This window comes from Tetrao urogallus (assembly GCF_951394365.1).
Source record: "Tetrao urogallus genome assembly, chromosome: 26".
In the NCBI taxonomy this organism is placed as follows: domain Eukaryota; kingdom Metazoa; phylum Chordata; class Aves; order Galliformes; family Phasianidae; genus Tetrao; species Tetrao urogallus.
Window position 1 is genome coordinate 3562681 of NC_136839.1, and position 18756 is coordinate 3581436.

The 18756-nt window shown below is 49.1% G+C and overlaps 1 protein-coding gene across 1 annotated transcript in view; it reads left to right on the plus strand.

Annotated features, from left to right (window-relative positions):
- Positions 1-10374, plus strand: part of LOC306955716 (acid-sensing ion channel 2) — a gene marked incomplete at both ends in the record, with an annotated part of 417073 nt that extends 406699 nt beyond the window's left edge. The window contains 7 exons of the mRNA XM_079547072.1: positions 4909-5059; positions 5506-5562; positions 6262-6415; positions 6928-7019; positions 7660-7739; positions 10067-10135; positions 10273-10374. Of these exons, the coding sequence (XP_079403198.1) occupies positions 4909-5059; positions 5506-5562; positions 6262-6415; positions 6928-7019; positions 7660-7739; positions 10067-10135; positions 10273-10374 (705 nt within the window). The remainder of the gene's footprint in view (positions 1-4908; positions 5060-5505; positions 5563-6261; positions 6416-6927; positions 7020-7659; positions 7740-10066; positions 10136-10272) is intronic.
- Between the last annotated feature and the right edge of the window lie 8382 nt (positions 10375-18756).

Here is an 18756-nt window from a genome sequence, read left to right on the forward strand (position 1 = left end):
TTGCCTTGAGGCTGCAAGCTCCAGTGGTGGGCTGGTGGCTCTGGATGTGCCTGGAGCGCGGTGATATCGGGTGGTGCTGAGCCAAAGCAGATTTATGGCAGAGCACAGCTGCAAACAGGGCTGGAAGCAGCTTCGCCACGTTCCCACACTGCAACCGCTCATTGCAATCCCCTAATAGCAGGAATCAAGGCAATTTAACGAGCACTTAATTAATTAATTAAGTATTAATGACGGCGAATGTGAGGGGATGCGCGTTTGTCGGCCTCAATTAGGGGCTGATGCTGAACTCCAGCTATTGGGAAAGCGGAGCAAAATGATGGATCAGTGCCACTGAACTGAGGGCAGAAACTGTTCCTGCTTTGCTCTTTTCATCCTTTCCTTCCAGTTTCTAAGGGACGTCGCTCATTTCTGGTGGTGGGGAGCAGCTCAGCATCCCTGGGCAGCTTCTGGTCCAGCACCAAATCCCACTGCTCACTGCATTTGGGGTAAAAATGAGCACTGCACAAAAGAGGGGAAAGCAAAGCAAGTGAGGCAGGCAGCATTGTGTGACGGTCTCGTTAACTTTGTTAGCTCTGTGCACTGGAGATCCAGGTGTCTGCACTGCACAGCCCAGGCAGACCCCAGGGTCAGGTGTTGTGCATATAAAGGCTTTGCGTGAATTTGCAGCCCTGACAGTGCACCAGTTGCATCAATGAGAGGGTTACAGGGGCTTGCAGGGAAGGATGCTTTTGCAGACAGGTTCACCATTTCACTAACCCCAGCATTTGCACTAACCACAGGGCTTGCAGTGCTCACGGGAGCACGGATGGGGCCTTGCAATGGGAGAAACTTCAGATTTTGCTCCATTGCTTTTTGGCAGGATTGAGCTGTGTGCTGCAGAAGTGTTTGCCCTCTTGCTTTGAGCCTTCCCTTGCAAGGTGCACTCTTGCAAAAGCACAGCGTGGCTGTGGGGCTGAACGGGCTCCTCTCAGGGAACATTTCTGAGGATGTGCCCTGCCTGGGAGCAGCACAGAGCTGAGTCCCTGGGGATGTACCTGCCCCCTCCTGAGAGGTCCCACACCCATGTATAGTGCTGATCAGTTGAGGATTCACTTCTGATTACAAATTACAGAGCACAAGGGAAGCAACATGCCTCTGAAGCTGTAATTACAATGGAAGCTCCACTAATAGCCCTTGATGAGTCCCTCAGAGAGGCAGAAGTTCATTGACTTGCACAGGGGAGGGGGGTCTTAACACTGAGAGCAAAAAATGGAACGTATGGTGGCACATGGATCTGTGTGCTGCATGTTGGGGAAGCTGGAAAGGAGTAAATTGTGGGCAAAGCAAATGGAACCCCATGATTGGAGGGAGAAGCAAGCCAGCTTTGCTTCACTGCATGGGGTCTGTGCTAATGCAGGTCATGGGCGGATAGTGCTCGTGGTCCTGGCTCTGGAACAAGACCTAACTCTGTTAATGAAGCTGGCTTTAATTAAGCATTCAGCCCGTGCAGCTCCTGCAGACGCGGTGCTGGTTCACAAACACCGTGGCTCACATCCAGTGCTGGCTGAGCAAAAGCTGTGTAAGCTCAGTGTCTGATGGCGACTCCGTCATCTCCTGCTCCTGTCACCTACATCTCAGAATAAAATTTACAGGGCTTAGAAGATTTGTGTGTAGCGGTGCTCAGAAGAGAGCTGATTCCATCTGAGCCTGTGATTATTTATTCTCCTTTATCATACAACGTGCAACATATGGGCCCCTTTCTCCGCTGCGGATGACTAAATGATGGCATCTGGTACTCTATTATGCAGCAAGTGTAAAGCAAATGAGAAAAGATCCTCTTCAAACAACACTTTGCTATTGTTGCAGAGACGCTCTCAGTATTTTCATTCAGAGGTGTTGCTTCGCAGGCTTCCAACACCACCCGCTTCAGAGCCAGCCCTGTTTCTTGGAGATGCTGCAAATGTCTGGGAGCTGCTTTTATTCTCAGATCTTCTGCTGGTTCCACAGATGGGAACAGCCTTCACCGGCTGCACCTTCGCACCTGGGAGCTGTCTGTGGCTCAGATGGGACCTGCAGGATGCGGAGATCGCTGCATGTTGTGCTGAGCTGCTCTCACTGCTGTTGCCCTGAAGTGAGCAGCAGTGTGGATTTGGATGGATTTGGGGAACTCCAGTGCCCATAGGCGATGCTGCAAAGTTATTTTTTTGTCAGCAGTTAAATAGCAGCATCGATGCTCACAGGAGCAGGGGAAGGGAGCTGGTGATTCTGTGCTTGCCTGGCTAGTGGGCAACCAGAGCCTAGGAGGGTTCACTGTTACACCGAGATCCCTTCACCTTCATTCTGAGCTTGTCTAGGGTCTCTCCTTGGTCCTATGCAGGGGAAGACCTGGAACTGCCATCTTATCATGGCTGGGAGCCTTGGCTTGGCTGGGAGATGGATGTTCTGCAGGGCTATCTTGAGCATGGTTCCATCTGGTCCTGCAAACCTGCAGCAGGTTAGAGACTGAAACAACTGGGAACCATCAAAGTGGTGAGCAAAGCACCTCCACGTTCCTGGGTGGGAACTTTTTGTGGCAAAATTGTTCATAGAGAAGGAATTACTTCTGCTTGGCTGAGCTGTGAGCCCATGGACTCAGGGCCATGGGGTAGGACTGGATTTGGAGAGGGCTGGATTCTCCCTCCAAAGCCTGGCCTTTTCTCCAAGCTCTGCCTTACTTCCACCCTCACCACCAGTCAAGTTCTTCACAACATCTCTTTCCCTATCTGCAATTGAAGCCCAATATAGAATATATATGCTGATTGGTTATGAAGTCAAAGCCAAAGACGTTTTACCTTCTCTCAAGCACTACAGGCTGGTGCAGAAAGGGTGCAAATGTTCTGAAGGTGCTTTGGAGGTGAGCTGGGGCTCAGCTCTCACCAGAGATCTCACAAATCATAGAGTCATTATGGTTGACAAAGACTACTAAATCATCTGGTCCAACAAAAGAGACTTGGAGCGCAGTATGGGCTTCATGTGGCTCATGTCATGTCAACTTTGTTGTAATCACCCCAGGTCCATACCTGAAGGGTTCCTGGACTCATTATTCATCCTTCAGGGTCCACAACATGGCTCTACTTTGTGACTCACCCCTTTTCAGGTTCCTCAGAGAAGTTTGGGTGCCCCATCACTGGAGGTCCCAAGGCCATGGATGAGACCCTGGGCAGCCTGAGCTGGTGGGAGGCACCCAACCCACAGCAAGGGATGGAACTAGATGGGCTTTAAGATCCCTTTGAGCCCAACCATGCAGTGATTCCATGGTTCTGCAACCGTTATGGTCCCTTCCAACCCAACCATGCTGTGATTCTATGGTTCTGCAATCTCTGTGATCCCTTCCAACACAGCCACACTGGGTTCCATGATCCCATGGTTCTTCGATCTTTAAGGTCCCTTCCAACCCAATCAAGCCATGATATCATGGTTCTATGATCTTTGAGTTCCTTTCCAAACCATGATTCTATGACTCTCTTTCCCCTACCTCTCCAGAAGACCCCCCCAGATAGCCCCAAAGGAAGCACCTCACACCTAGCCCCTAGTTCTTAGGCTTGTAGTCCATCACCATATGTTTACATATTTATTTTAGAACATGATTAATGTTACTACATATTTAAACAAATGTTTCTCTTCAGTCAACGTGCTCTGCCAGCACAATGCGTTCAGTGTTTCGAGCAAAGCATGGCAAATTGGATGCTGCTTTAAAACACAGAGGAGGGGTTAGGGAAGTGCTATTTTCTGCTCTCTAGCAAAAAGTATTGCAGAGCATTTAGCGAAGATAAAGAGAAATACGAAAGCCTGCCAAGCTTCAGACAGAAGGCAAACAAGGTAGATTTGGCCGTGGGGGCCAGAGAGCGATTGTTTTTCCTCCAGCATGTTCTGGACTTGCAATTAAGGTTTCTGTGGTGGACTGCAGTGTTCTGCTTTTCTTGTCTTTGCATTTATGCTAAATAAAGTGGTAACAATAGAAGGGTTTGCATTGCACTACTACTGAGCAGTCCGGGTTGCTTTGTGCATGGTGATGTGCGAAGGTGGGTCGTCAGCAGCATGGGTTCAAGGAAAGTGGATGGCTGAGGTCACTGTGTCTTGCTGCAGAGATGTTTGGAAAGGGCATTGCTGACTTGTCCTCTTCTCAAAGCTGGTGCTACTGTGTAAGGCTGTCACCTGGTGCATTTTGTGTTAGTGCAAAAAGTGCCTATGTGAGGAAAGGAACAGTGCAGACCCAGGTTTGTTCGCACCACAGCAATCACATTTCCTTTGCTGGAATTTTGCTGCTTCCATTATCTGCTCCTTAATGTCACCAGCACTGCCTGCGTCGTCCCCATGAGATGAGCATAAGGCTGAGCCAGGAGCTGTCACACACCGCTGCTGATTACCCTGTTTGTTCTCACCAAATTGGAGCCAATTCGTAAGTCACAGCCTCCCCAGCAGTCCCTGCACGAGCAGCATTTTCCCAGTGGTGCAAGAGAAAGGACCAAGTGCTCCTTTAAAGCTGGTCCTGCAGAATGCCTGGTGCTGCACATCCCCTGTGCACCATCCTGCTGGGTGTGCACCATTCTGCTGGGCTCTGCTGCTGGACTGCAGGGGAGCTCTGCAGTGCAGTGACTTAATTATGGCAAAAAAGAGTCGCTGAGAGGGTGAGGATGGGTATGAAAAACCGATTTGTGCAATTGCTTAATGCCATTTCCAAGATCACAATGAAGGGTTGGACCACTAGGCATCACCTGGGCGGGTTTGGGAGTTGGAGTTGAGAGTGACTCGTGTTGGAATTTTTGGGGTTGGGCTGGACTAGGCAAGCTGAGTTGCCCCTCTCCCCAGCCAGCGTGGTCCCTTTCCTTCCTATCGGTAGGGGGGAGGAGATGCTGCATCCCCTGACACCCCCTCCTCCCTCTCTTGCAGCTGACCTACCTGCCTCCGCCGTGGGGTGAATGTCGCTCGTCAGACATGGGCTTAGACTTCTTTCCCGTTTACAGCATCACGGCTTGCAGGATCGACTGCGAGACGCGGTATATTGTGGAAAACTGCAACTGCAAAATGGTTCACATGCCAGGTCAGTGTTCCCCTCCATCCACCCAGCCTCCACCAGCCAAGGGACCTGGGACTAGAGGAGCTGGGAATATCTTGTCCTAAAGGGAAGAGGGTGCTAGGAATGTTTGTGAAATGCCCTGAAATAGGGACAGGAGTGGCAGAGGGCCATGGTTCTGGTAGCACCTCTCCGTCCCTGGATTAGCACCCTTGGGTGATGTTTGCTGTGACTCTGTGATTTGGAAAAAAGGCCCCCAGAGCCTGCAGAGGTAGGATGGGTGCTGCAATCCTTCCGTTGCCCAACCCATCCTTGTCTTGCTTTGCAAATGTCAAGTCAGTGGTGGCATTTCTTTGTTGTCCCCACACTGCCCTCAGCTCGTTTTGGGACTGAAAAGGGGGACGGGACAGGGCTGAAAAGCTTCCTTGTCACCATTCCCTAACAACAGTGGTGGATGTGTCCTTTCCCTGCAGGGGATGCTCCCTTCTGTACCCCGGAGCAGTACAAGGAATGTGCAGAGCCTGCGCTTGGTGAGTACCAGGAGATGTCTCTGGATGTCATGGGAGTCCCAAGCTGGGGGGACTTCCAGCAGCCTGTGTCCTTCTGGATGGGGTCATTAGCAACAGCTACAGCCCAGAAATGGCTTTTGATAAGATCTGAATGTTGGGGAGGGCAGGATATTCCCTAGGATAAAGGTTCCTCTGTCCTATGGTTCCATCGAGGCAGAAAGAATCAGGATAACAAGCACCCTGAGATGTGTAGGAGGGAAGCACTTCTAGGTCTGGGTCTGTGTTTGGGTCTGGATTTGGAGCTGGATTTGAGTTTGGATTTGGATTTGGGATTGTATTTGCATTTGGGTTTGAGCTTGGATTTGGAGTTGGGTTGGGGTTGAGAGGGAGCAACGCATTCTAGTTTGGGATTTAGGAGACTCCAGGGTTGAGTGCTGTTGTCAGGATCAGATGCATGCAAAGGGTTGGCATGTTACCAACATGAGATGAGTTACAACCCCAGGCAGATGCTGGTAACAGAGCATGGCCTCCAGCGAAGAGCCTGTCTTCAATCTGCTATGAATGGCGTGCAATAAAATGGAAAAGAAATGGCCAGGATTTCTTGCAGCTCTTCTCATTTGAGATCTGACTGCTTGGCTCCTTTCTGGGCTGTGTGACCTTTGGGTCCACATCTGCTGCCTATTTCCAACTCTCGAGATCGAACTTTGCCACCTTCTCCAGGTTTGCTTGCTGAAAAAGACAGCAATTACTGCATCTGCAGGACACCCTGTAACCTGACCAGGTACAACAAAGAGCTCTCCATGGTCAAGATCCCCAGCAAGACTTCAGCCAAGTACCTGGAGAAGAAATTTAACAAATCAGAAAAATATATCTCGTGAGTGTTGCAGAAAACAAAACTCCTTCGTTTGGAAGGGGGGGGGGGGTGAAAAGTAAAGATCTGTTTGCCATTTAAACCACAGGTGCTTAGACCTTGCCAATATGGGCGTATGTCCTCCATGGGGGATTAGGGTGAGCCCTCAAAGAGATGAGGTGTGGGTTGCTTTCATCCCAGGAGAGCTATTGGGACACCTTGGGCCTTTACCAGTCCTGGGCACGTTGTTATCCATATGGAGACAGCAAGAGTTATTCCTTATTAATCATCATTCAGACTTCTGCTCTTACCATAAAAGTGAGATCCAGTGCTCAGATCCTGAGCAGAGATCTTGGAGAGGAGTTCTCCAGCTTGTGCTGAGGCTCCCAGAGTATGGCCTTGGCCTCCTGGTGTCTGTAGGTCACCAGAAAGAGTGATGAGGACAGGGGGTGGGGGAAAAGCCCCCAGATCCCTTTATCTTTTCCTTGTCCCAGAGTGGTGGCTGATGGGCTGGTGCTGTTGTTCTCTTTCTACAGAGAAAATATTCTTGTCTTGGACATATTTTTTGAGGCACTCAACTATGAGACGATTGAGCAGAAGAAAGCCTATGAAGTGGCAGCCTTACTTGGTAAGGAGGAGTCGGGGTATATTATCAGGTCTGTGTGAGCTGGGTGTATTTATGGGACAGGCAGATGCCACAAGTGAGTGCATCCTGTGAAATCCCAGCAAAATCCAACCACATTTCTGACCACTATACTTTCAATCCCTTCTTTTCCTTCTGACACCAAGCTGGGGAGGGTCCCGGGGGCCACGATCTGAGGGATGACAGCTAATCCATGTGTCACCCATGAGAGGTTAATGTGAGCTGCTCCATCTTTGCTGGATACCAGAGCCCTGATATTCGGGTTGAGCAGGCAATGGATGCTCTCAGTGGTGATTCTCATGCTGGAAGGCAGTGTATGGAGAAAGCCATCTCTTAAAACCTTCTACCCACCACCTCTTACCTGCTCCAAACTCATCTTAATCTCCAGCAGGGCCATCCAGGACCCTGGGCTCTTTGCCTTTGAATGCTGCCCCACAGCTCAATGGGGAAGGTCAGGGAGCTGTTGGGCTGCTTAGCTTCAAATTGGGTCAAACTTTGTGGGTGATGGCTAAAGATTTAAGTGCTTGAGACCCATCAGGCTGGGCAGTAGAGGTGTTCGGTCAAGGAAAAGGCTGGTGATGAAGCTGCTCTGGTAAAACCATCAGCGTGTTATTCTCTCTCCTAGGTGACATTGGAGGCCAGATGGGGCTATTTATTGGTGCTAGTATCCTCACTATACTAGAGCTCTTTGATTATATATACGAGGTAAGTGCCTTGCCTTCACCTTATTCCTGGCAGGGGTTGGGCTTGAAAGCCTTGATGCCAGCCGGGGCCACCACAGATCACAACCCTCCATGCCCAACGTGCTCAACTAATGCTGTAATTAATTATAAATGACTATAATATAAGAATTATAAGTTATTTACACCATATAATTCACCTCCAGTAGACTTCAAGCCAAACAAACCCTCCCTGGAGCATTCTCTCCTCCAGGATCTCATTTCCCACTCTTCTTCACCATGTTGCAAAAGCGTTAATGTTGGGGATCAGGTTCATGGCTTTTGGTTGTAAAGAGGAAACTGAGCATCGGGGGGGCCTGCAGCAAACCTCTTGGATTTTGGTCTCTGTTTGCAATGGGATGACCCCAAGAAACCAAACCTGCAGGCCCTATTTTATAGCAGGAAAGAATGAATTTATGGCACAGTTACAAGTGGGATGTGACACCTCTGGGGAGAGGCAGTTCCCAGCAAATCTGTCACTTCCCATCCCAAACTGGGGGGTTTAATGCAATATTTTTAGTCTCTCTGTACTGAAACCTGCAATAATTTGGACCTCCGTCGTCCACCTCTTATCATGATGGCACTGGGGATTATTAATCCTATGGGATATTGTATTTAGAGGTTGTTTCTGGCATTTGCCACAACAATGTGTGCCGAGCCAGCTGGGTGCATGGGGATGTTGTCTGCTTCAATCTTGCTGGAACATCCTTAAAAAAACTCTTCAATTTTATTATAGATGCTGGCTCTGCATTTTAAGGCAGTCATTCCCCATCACAGCTCCTTCTGGATGGCTGTTAGCACTTGGTGGCATTATCCTGCAGTAAAATAGATAGAAAATTACAAGCATAAAGCTAATAATGGCTTGGGTGTGCAAACAGAGCCGGGTGCCTTGGTTTATATCTCAGTCTGAATTCACACCATATTTCATTAAAATCTCCTATTCTCAGCTATCTTGGGCTTCTTTCATAAGAATAATAAGAATAAGGTAATAAGAAACCTTGCCAGGTCTGGACGTTTTTCTTCTCTTTTTCTTTCCTTTGTTTGATATCTGCCTATGGAACTTGTCTAACAGTTTCCTCATGCTGTATTTTTTTTCTTTCTTTCATTCTTTTTTTGGGCAAACATGGCTTAAGAGAGCACCCCATCTCCTAATGCACACCTGGGGCTGCACAGCGAGTTCACCTTCATGGTCATGATGGATCTTTGACCCACACAGGGCAGGGAGAGCAGGAATAAAATGCCTCAAATAGCTCTGATCTGCTCAGGGCTTCAGCAAGGCAGGGCTCAAAGCACCTTGAACTCATTGCAAACTCTCTGAGATTGCCAGCAAATGGATGCTGGCAAATAGATTGTTTTCTATTAGCTTACCCAAAATCAAAAGGGTTGAGCCTAGGAATGGCTTTTCACATTGGTCACGCTGCTCAGCCCTGGACCAGGGCAGAATGTGCAGCCAGTCCTGCATCCCACCAAGCATCTCCTGCCATCATCAGGAGAATGCCGTAGGAACTGCTTCCTTAGGAGCTGACCCAATTGCTCACATTTTTAGCTTGCTTCTTTGGGTTGTTGTTTATTTTTTCCTCCCTGTGGAAGGCTTTCAGTAAAAAGAAAAAATAAAAAATTGCACTCCCTTCTCATCCTTTGTGGGATTTCCCTTGAAAATCAAATCGGCTTTTCAGCAGCAGCTCCTGAGGAGCCATGGCTGCAAGGGGAAGCTGTGTTCATATAGCTGACATTTTCAATAAACTCCCAAATAGATATTTTTAAATTGAGGTTTGGGAGCTTTTTGTTGTTTTTCTTGTGAAAAAAAAAATCAGGTTTGACACATGGGCTGGTTTTCTCTGGAAGATTTTCTCCTTCCTTCCCGTTGAATCTGGGTCCTCCAAGCCCAGAGCCCCTCCAGCTCTTGCCCCATGCTTTTAGGTGTTGTACTGAAGGATATGGTTTAGTAGAGAAATATTGGTGGTAGGCGGATGGTTGGACTGGAAGGTCTAGGAAGTCTTTTCCAACCGTGGTGCTTCTATGATTCCATGGTAAATCTCAAAAATTCAAGGGAGGGTTGGCCAGCTCAGTGAGGTGGAGTCACTGCCTGTAGAGGCGTTCAGGAAATGTTCAGATGTTGTACTCTGGGACATGGTCTGTCGGTGATAGCTGGATGGATGGACTGGATGATCTTGGAGGTCTTTTCCAACCTTGGTGGTTCTATGATTCCATGCCTTGCTGATGTCAGAAGGCGCTCTGCTCACCTCATCCTGCCCGGTTTAGAATCATAGAATCACCGAATTCTATGATTAACCAACCCTCCCTCTTTTGCAGCTGATCAAGGAGAAATTATTAGACCTACTTGGCAAGGAGGAAGAGGAAGGGAGCCATGATGAAAACGTGGTAAGGAGCCCCATCACTGCGTTATTTCCCAAGGACTGATCGTGCTTCCGTAGCAAAGGAATTTAGCGGTGCCAACGAGGAGAGGCAGTGGGTGGAGAGCAGCCCCGGGGTAACCCCGTCCCGTTTCTCCATCGCAGAGCACTTGTGACCCCATGCCAAACCATTCGGAAACCATCAGCCACACTGTGAACGTGCCACTGCAGGCCACCCTGGGAACACTGGAGGAGATCGCCTGCTGACACCGCCCGACCTCTGCACAGTGCCAACACCTAAGGAAGGGAAACTGCACGGGAAAGCAGGGACCGAGCTCAGGTTTGCAACGGGGGCAAAAAATAAATAAAAATAAAAATAAAAATAAAAATAAAAATAAAAATAAAAATAAAAATAAATTAATTAATAAAAAAAAAATTAAATTAAAAAAAAAAAAAACCAGGAAGAAAATCGCTATGCATTAAAAAAATAATAATAAATATATATATTATATATATACTCTGCCAAAACCAAGCGAGAGGCGCCTTGGACTTGACTTGTGTTGTCCTTTCCTCTGGGGGGGTTGTCTCCAAGCTGTGAAGGCAGCAGCTCCTTTTTGAACTGTACAAAACACAGAGACCAGCACCACAAACACTGAGAAGCCCCGCCACCTCACATACTGCCAAATGTACAAAGCACCTGCATGCCAGTTCTTTTTACGGCAATATATCCCTAGCTGTCTTTATAAGCTCTGTTCCTCTTTACAGTCTCTGATTTTCACTACAAGAAGGAACTCGCGGGCCCAGCCATCCCCTGAAATCACCATTACTAACGTCGTAGGCTGAATTAGAATAAAGAAACAAAAAGTCGCAGCTCTTGGATTCTTCTTACGTTCTTGTCCTTCGTGTCAGTCTGTGATGAATCTTAAGCTAAGCCAGGTCCCCGAGGCCGGGCCACCTCAGCGCTGCCCGACACCCCCAGGTGAGCATCCCTGCGGAGGGGCAACCGTGTGGCTCTCGGTGGATCGTCCCCACCCGGCTGCTGTGTCGTGCTCCTCCATCTGCAGTGCCTGGACAGTCCTTGGGGGGGGGGGGGGGGGGAGGGAAGGTTTGAGGGAGGGGTGGGCATGGGGCGGTGGGTTTCTGAAGTTTCCTTTTTTAATTTTGTGTGTGTGTGTGTGCGTGTTTAATTTTTATTTTTATTTTTATTTTTTATTATTATTATTTTTTCTGTTAATGGATTCTGTGCTTTCTCCTCGTTCTCATGACTGATATTAAAGCTGGTCTTGTGGAAATGGCCGGGCTGTGTCATTTCTGCCTTGCCCCCACCCCAAGCTGGAGCCCCCAGCACAGTCTGGGCGAGAGGCAGGCACTAGGATGAGCCCATCCCATTCCCTCGCCCCTTCCCCCTCCATCTTCTGGAGCATCTCTCTTATGAAGAAAGGCTGAGTGAACTGGGTCTGTTCAGCCTTGACAAAAGAAGACTGAGAGGGGACCTGATCCAGGTCTATAAATATCTAAGGTGTGGGGGGCAGAATGGCGAGGCCGGACTCTTTTCAGTGGTGAGTGGAGACAGGACAAGGGGAAACGGCCGGAAACTGCAGCATAGGAAGTTCTGCACCAATGTGTGAAGGAACTTCTGTACAGTGAGGTGACGGAGCACTGGAACAGGCTGCAGGGAGGTGGTGGAGTCTCCTGCTCTGGAGATGTTCAAGACCCACCTGGATGCCGACCTGTGCGACCTGGTGTAGGGAACCTGCTTTGGCAGGGGGTTGGACTCAATGATCTCTGGAGGTCCCTTCCAACCCCTACAATTCTGTGATTCTGTGATCTTAGTGCATAGTGGGCACCAAGTCCCTTTAGTCCCCTACTATATCCCCATCTGCACTGGATGTGCATCCTGCTCATCTCTTGGAGTCTCATGTATCGCTGACCAAGAGGTGGAAGGGAACTGGGTCAAAATGATGCAGTTCTCCCCTCAAAAAAAGAGAGAAAATGAATTTCAGGAAGCTCCCAACCCTGCTGGTTTTGTAGCCTGGAGGCGTGGTGGTTGGGTCTGCAGCTGGCTGTGGGACTGACAGCATCGCTTTGCCCTGGGAAAAGTACAGAGCCATCATAAAATCAAAGAGCCATGAAGGCTGGAGAAGACCTGTCGGTTCCCCAAGTCCAACCCCAGTCCATCCCACCGTGCCCACAGACCATGTTCCCAAGTTCCACATCTCCACGTTCCATGAACACCTCCAGGGATGGTGACTCCCCCATGGGCAGCCTGTGCCAATGCATCGCCACTTCTTGAGAGAAGAAATTGTTTCTAATATCCAACCACCTCGCAAGCAAGCAAGAAACCAACCAAGGGTGTTCAAGGTGGGTCTGTCTTGGGAATAATTGCCCCGTTCTTCCAGCCCCGTCATCTGTCCTGGCTTTGTGGGACCAACATGAAGAGCTTCTGACATAGGGCTGGGCTTACATGGGCAGCTCTCCTGGTTGATGGTGATTGCCATTTCCAGACCACAGGAGACACAAAACACGTTGTCTCTAAAATCTGCTATGAGTGTATGCCTAATGGGGAATGAAGGCAGCCAGTGCCCAGTCCAGGTCCCCACTGGTGGCACTGACCTCAGTGCAATGACTCAGGATAGCCAAGCTCTGTCTCTGCAAACCCTGAACCACGTTCTCCCATCGCACCCTGCCACACTTGGCACCATTTTGACTCCTCTCCCTGATTTTGGTGTGGCTTTGACCGGTTGGATGATAAATAGGAGCTTTGCTTGGGTGAACACAGGGACAGAATTGCAGCCCAGCTCCTTGCTCTACTCACCAGCCAGTGAGTAACCCCAAGTCATGGCACCAAGGATCCTTATAATACATCTCCACACACATTTGGGCTGAATTTTCCTTCACCTTCTCTTGCCCTACAGCCAAAGTTAGGCACCAGTCCCCTCAATATTTTTCTCCCATACACAAAAAATAAGGCTCCCAACAAAATATACAGCTTGTGAGCCTCAGCACCCCTAAAAACAACGTCACCATGAAAAGGGGCAGGCAAAGTCCTTTCAGACCTGGAGATTCCAATTCAATCTCTTCCAGCCTGCCAGGCAAGTGTTCAGAGGATATTGCCTCCTAAGGGTTAATGGCAGCAGTGACTCCTGGAGTCATTTGGATGGATATAAATATTCCCACTTGGCAATTTAATCTCTTATAAGAGTTTTTGGTAAAGAGCCATTGGAAGTCGTTGCTGAAGCTTGATGAGACGGGACACCTCAGGGCTGCCCAGAGGTGCTGCGGAGAGTTTTGCTGATCCACCCTAGAGAGAAAAGCCACTTGAGCATGCAGGCTGGCATGGAACAGCAGCTGATTGCTCCCAAAGAGCACAGCCTCCAAGGGGTGTGCTGAAGAGCCCATTTGGTCTTATCAGTTTCATTATCTCCTGAGACGTGGACTCAGGCCACATGGTCATTATCCATGGGATGCCCAGAAGCCATTAGCTGCTAACAAGTGTTCGACAACAGCACAGCTGTGAAGCTGCAGAGATGCCAAGTTCCATCTCCTGTTGCAAAATCCCTGTGGTCCCCTCTAGGTCAGTGGAGGGGATTTGTGCCACCTTGACCCAAGGAGACTCGTTGTGACATCTCTCTTATACGTGTATAGGGCTGAAGCAGCCATTACAGCACTGTCTGGTCTGAGCTCCTTGTACGAACCGGTCTTTCTATCCCTTAAACTCATTAATGGCTGGGAAGAGGGTTGGCCATACAAGCATAGTGGTCTTACATCCTTGGTGGCCTTACATCCATGGTGGCCGTAGAATCATGGTGGCCTTATCTATGTTGTCTTATATCCATGTTGTCTTACATCCATGGTGGCCTTATATCTATGGTGACCTTACATCCATGGTGGCCTTACAGCCATGCTGGCCCTTTGCACTGTATCTCTGTGCTTGAAGGCCCATGGGCATCTCCTGCTTTGGTTTGGAGTCCACAGGAGAAATGGGAACATTATAGGATCCAAACCCCAAATGCAAAAGCAGCTCACAAAGTGGCACCCAGAGAGGATGGAGAGATGAGTGAGATGATGGCAGTGGGCTCCAGCAGATAAACTGTCATCAGCTGACAGCTAAGCCTGGACGAGGGTCCCTCCAGACCAGGCAGACTGAGAAACCTCAGCTCTTGGGCTTCTGTGCTGAATTCCTGAGGTAGCCATTTCCTAAAAGATGTGTTTGATTACCCAGTCTGTATCTCAACTCACAGCAGCTTGAACACTGATGGTTTCCCAGAAGTTGTCCCCATTCCCATCTCCCATCATGAGTTTTGCCCCAAAACCACAACCAAGATTTCTTCATGGGTGGTGCTGATGGCCTGGAGGAATCCAAGCACAGCATCTCACTGGTGGCCAGCATATCCCAGACCGAAGAGCCTCGTGTTGTGCTAGGTTCCTGCAGAATGCAGCAATCCTACACAAGAAACATTGGGCAGGCAGCAGCTGAAAGGGAAGCAGGACTGTAAATTGCAAAGCCTTGGTCTGAGAGCTGCAGGGGAGGCCTGAGCCTTGGCAAACCGCCTGCCAGGACACAAAAATTCAAGTCATTTCGTTTAACAGAGGGAAGGTGAAGAGGTGGCTCCCTCAGTCCATAAATTCCACTGTAGTGAGATTTCTAATAAAAGGTCCTTTAATTTGGCAGACAAAGCCACAACAGGAGGTTGTGGCAGAGGGGAAGCTAAATGCAATCAAATAAGAGCCTGCCGGGGAGTGAGGATGCTCCCTCAGCCCCGCCAGCCTTTCAATACGTTCCCAGCACATTTCCAGAGCGCTGCCCCATCCCTGCAGCACTCAGAGCTGGCTGATGGAGAAGACCATGCAAAGAGCATTAAAGGAGTCTCACTTAGAAGTGAAGACCCCCACGCTTTGCTGGTGTCACCCTACCCCCTTGCAAGCTGGATTGGTACCCAGTTTTTCCAGCCATAGACACCCACAAACCCTTTTCACCTCCAGGGCATTCACACCAGATCTTGGCCAGGTCTTCAGGTCTTTGCAGCAGTGTCACTCTTCCACTTACAGCTGTTTGATGGCTTTGACTTTCATCCACTGAGAGATAGTTCATAAAAAAAAAAAGTCCCATATTTCATCCGTTTATCACACTGAAAGTGCTGTGATCTCCAAGACAGGCAGGGAACAAATAATTACCACTGGGTACAAAGTGTTTTTCTGTCAAGGATCTAGCATGTCAATTGATTAAAGGCAATGCACATTGTGTTGACTCTGACGGTCTTATCTATCAGCTGCAAAGCCAAATTCATATTGGAAGAAAGAGAATGTTCTGCCATGTCCTGGGGTGGCTGAGAACTTAACTGCCTGCTCTCTACAGTATTATTAAGCACTGATAAAGAGCTCAGCTTTTAAGTGATGCTCAGTGGCATCTCAATGGCAGCAGGCAGCAGAGCTGTGCTGGCTTGACCTGAGCGTGGCATTGCTGCAGGAGCCCAGGGGGGTTTGTGAGTGATGCCCATCTGCCCACAGCTCTAATGCAAGTTGTAAAACAGGAATCCATCCCTCCTGTGAAGCTTCCACCAGGAGCTGCCTTCAGGAGGTGACTCAGGACCTGTGGGGCTTGGGTGCAGCCCAAGGCAAAATTAACTTCAATCCTGCCTTAAAATCTCAGACTGGGTGCTGGCATCACGCTGGAAGTACTCTTTGCCCTCTCTTTGCTCTTCCCATCCTCTTCCTTTCTCTTCACATTCATTTTTCCTGTTTTTACCTGCTTTTCTCCTGGGACAATACCAGTCTGTCATACATCGATGGTGTTGGGAAATTCAAGAACTGGTTTGTTCCTCTGCGTTCTCCTCAGCAGATGGTAGAGTCATGTCCTGATGCTTCCCTGTTTGTGCTCCAGGTGATAAATCCACCATTAACTCTCCCAGTGCCACCAGTCATTCCTATTTAGGACCAAGATCACTGCCCAGTAAGTGGGGACACCTATTTGTCCTTGGTCACCACTCTGCAGGGTGAGCATCGCATTGGTCCACCTGCTGCAGAAGGCTGGGACACAGAATGGAGCTCTCACCTTCACTCTGATGCTTTCACATCATCTCCTGATGTTCTCACACACCTCCTGATTCTTCCAACCACCTCCTTGATCTGTAAATCACTCCATGATGCTCTCCTTATCCTGATGCTCTCCCTGACATCATGATGCTCTCACCCAAATCCCCTCTCCTGACTTCCCAGTGTTTCTTTACGCAGACCTTGGAGTCCCAAAGCAAGTGACAGGAGAGGAACTCCATGAGGAGGTGCTCATCCCATGAGGGCTCAAACACTTCCATGGGAAAGCTCTCAGGAGGAATCCAGTGCCCTCCCCAGGATTTGTTTTGGGTGCTGCTGTGCCAGGTAGGGTCTGACCTGCCCAGCCCCTTGTCCATCCCACCCCCCCCTCCCAACCTCAACAGTATTTTCCATGAGGGAGATGCTGGCACATCATCCATCTGTTCCCAGTCATACCAAGCCAAGGTTTTTCCCCAGCTGCTCAACACCTGGGCACTCTTTCATGCTCACCACTGCTCTGTAACCCAGCAGCGAGCTTCCCCAAAAACACAAGATTGCTTTTAACAATCACCAGATTTTTCTTCTTACATACCCCTTCCATACTGGGCTCCTCCTGTTCCTCCCACCTCCCAAGCAAGGAAGGTGACATTCGCTTCACAGCTTCGAACGCTCAGGAGGAAGCCTGGAAACGTGCAAAGAAAACTGCGATTCTCACACAAATCTGCTCCCACCACCTGCATGGCAAAGAGATGGAGAGGCATGGGATCCTCTCACTGGTGCTGCTACCATGGTCCCACCACTTCAAAAGCCCCAAGAGACATCCCCAGGAGAGGGTCCCCACTGGAGGATGCTCTAAACCCAATAACCAGCCTCTTCCTCTCCTCTAGCTCTAACTCATCCCCACCGAGCTCTGCAAGCAGGTGTGGCACACACAGACGTGCTGCGCCTGGATGGAGTGAGGAAACTGGGAATGATTGCTGCATTATTAATATTTTTTAAGATGCAATAGAAAATAATGACTTTGACCCCCTCTCTGGAGGAGAGATGAGTTGTGAGAGCTCATTGTCTGTTGGTGCGTCACCCCTGGCAGCTTTCAAATTCATGAGCCACTTCCACTTCTAGGAAAATTCAGCAGTGGGCTCTCAGAAATAACTCAGATCATTGCACAAGTGCTGCCACTGAGTAGAGGAGAAGAGATCAAGTTTGAGGCTGCGCTGGAATTAATGCAAGCAAACCAGCAGGGCTGAAGGACCATGCACATGGCTCCAAGCAGCCCTTACTTGAGGCTGGGAGCTCGCCCTAGGACATGGCAGATGCTCATGCATTGCTGGAGGCAAAAGGGGTTTGGAGGGCTAGAGGGCAAGGAGCCACAAAATATCGGGTTTCTTTCATTAATGCTGCTCAAGGAGCAGTTATTTCCCTCCAACAAGCAGTTTCAGCATCTGGGGGGAGCAGCTCTGTGAAACTCCATGCAGATGGGGCTGGGAGTTTTGAAGCATTGCTGCACTGGCAGCTCATTCCACCTTGTCCCCCACTGATCATTTTGAAATGGCTCAAAAGAGTAATGAAAGAATAAAGTGACAAGCAAGCCAAGCCCTCCCTTAAATAGGACACTGGTAGTGTCTTCATCCCTGAGTCCTAAGGCCAAGTGGCAGCTTTCAGTAGAAGACCAGCTTCACACAACCAGCCCAATGAGCCAGCTGAGTGCTCAAGGATGTCCCTGGAGAAAGGATCAGGGGAGAGGTTGCAGTGCCAATGCAAAGCCCCATTGCCCCATTGTATGGGGCTCATCTGTGATTAGAAACCTGGACAAGCAATGACAATTATTTGAGGAAAAGAATGGAACATCAAACCTGCTGAGCAATCTCAGACAGCAGCGACGCTGAAGTGCAAGAGTATCTGCCAAGCAGAACAGGCAGCTCTAAGCATTTGGTAAATTATTTGCTGTAAATTATCCCTGTGCTGGCTTGGAGCACATTTCAACAAGAGGAAAGAAAAGGGATGTAAAAGACACAGCCCCACTGTCTGCTTGTGATGCAAGACAGTGTGCATGCTGTCTGCAGAACAGGGCCAGACGTGATGGACACACACAGCAGCTCCATGCATGCAATCATTCTGCAGATTTCTATTCTGGGTGGCTGTGCCTTTTTTGGCAATCTTATCCTTTCACTGAAAAACAGCTTTCCTGATTATTTATTAACAGTTGATACAGCATAGAAAAACCTCTATTGGGAAAATCTGTGGGCATCAGCCTTCTGCTGCCTGGACCCAGTAAAACTTTCCCTGGGCAAGTTTTTGTTTTGAAGAACATGGGGATTTAGTAACATCTTCTGGCTCTGCTTCTTCCTGAGCTGGTTCCATCAGCATCATTTCTATGGGCTCTTCTCACCTGTTAGCTTTGCATAAAAGAGTGGAGACTGCAGCCATCAGGAGGCTTGGTTATGGAAAAGGAGTTTGGACCAGACCCAACCTCCTTACAGCCCACCCTACAATGCAGTGATCTCACAGATTGGGCGTAGACTTTGCAAGGTTCTCCATCAGCCTTAAAGAAGGCATTGAAAACCACCTTGAAGGCATCTGGGGGACTTGGAATGGCTCTCCAAACTCCCACCTCCACCG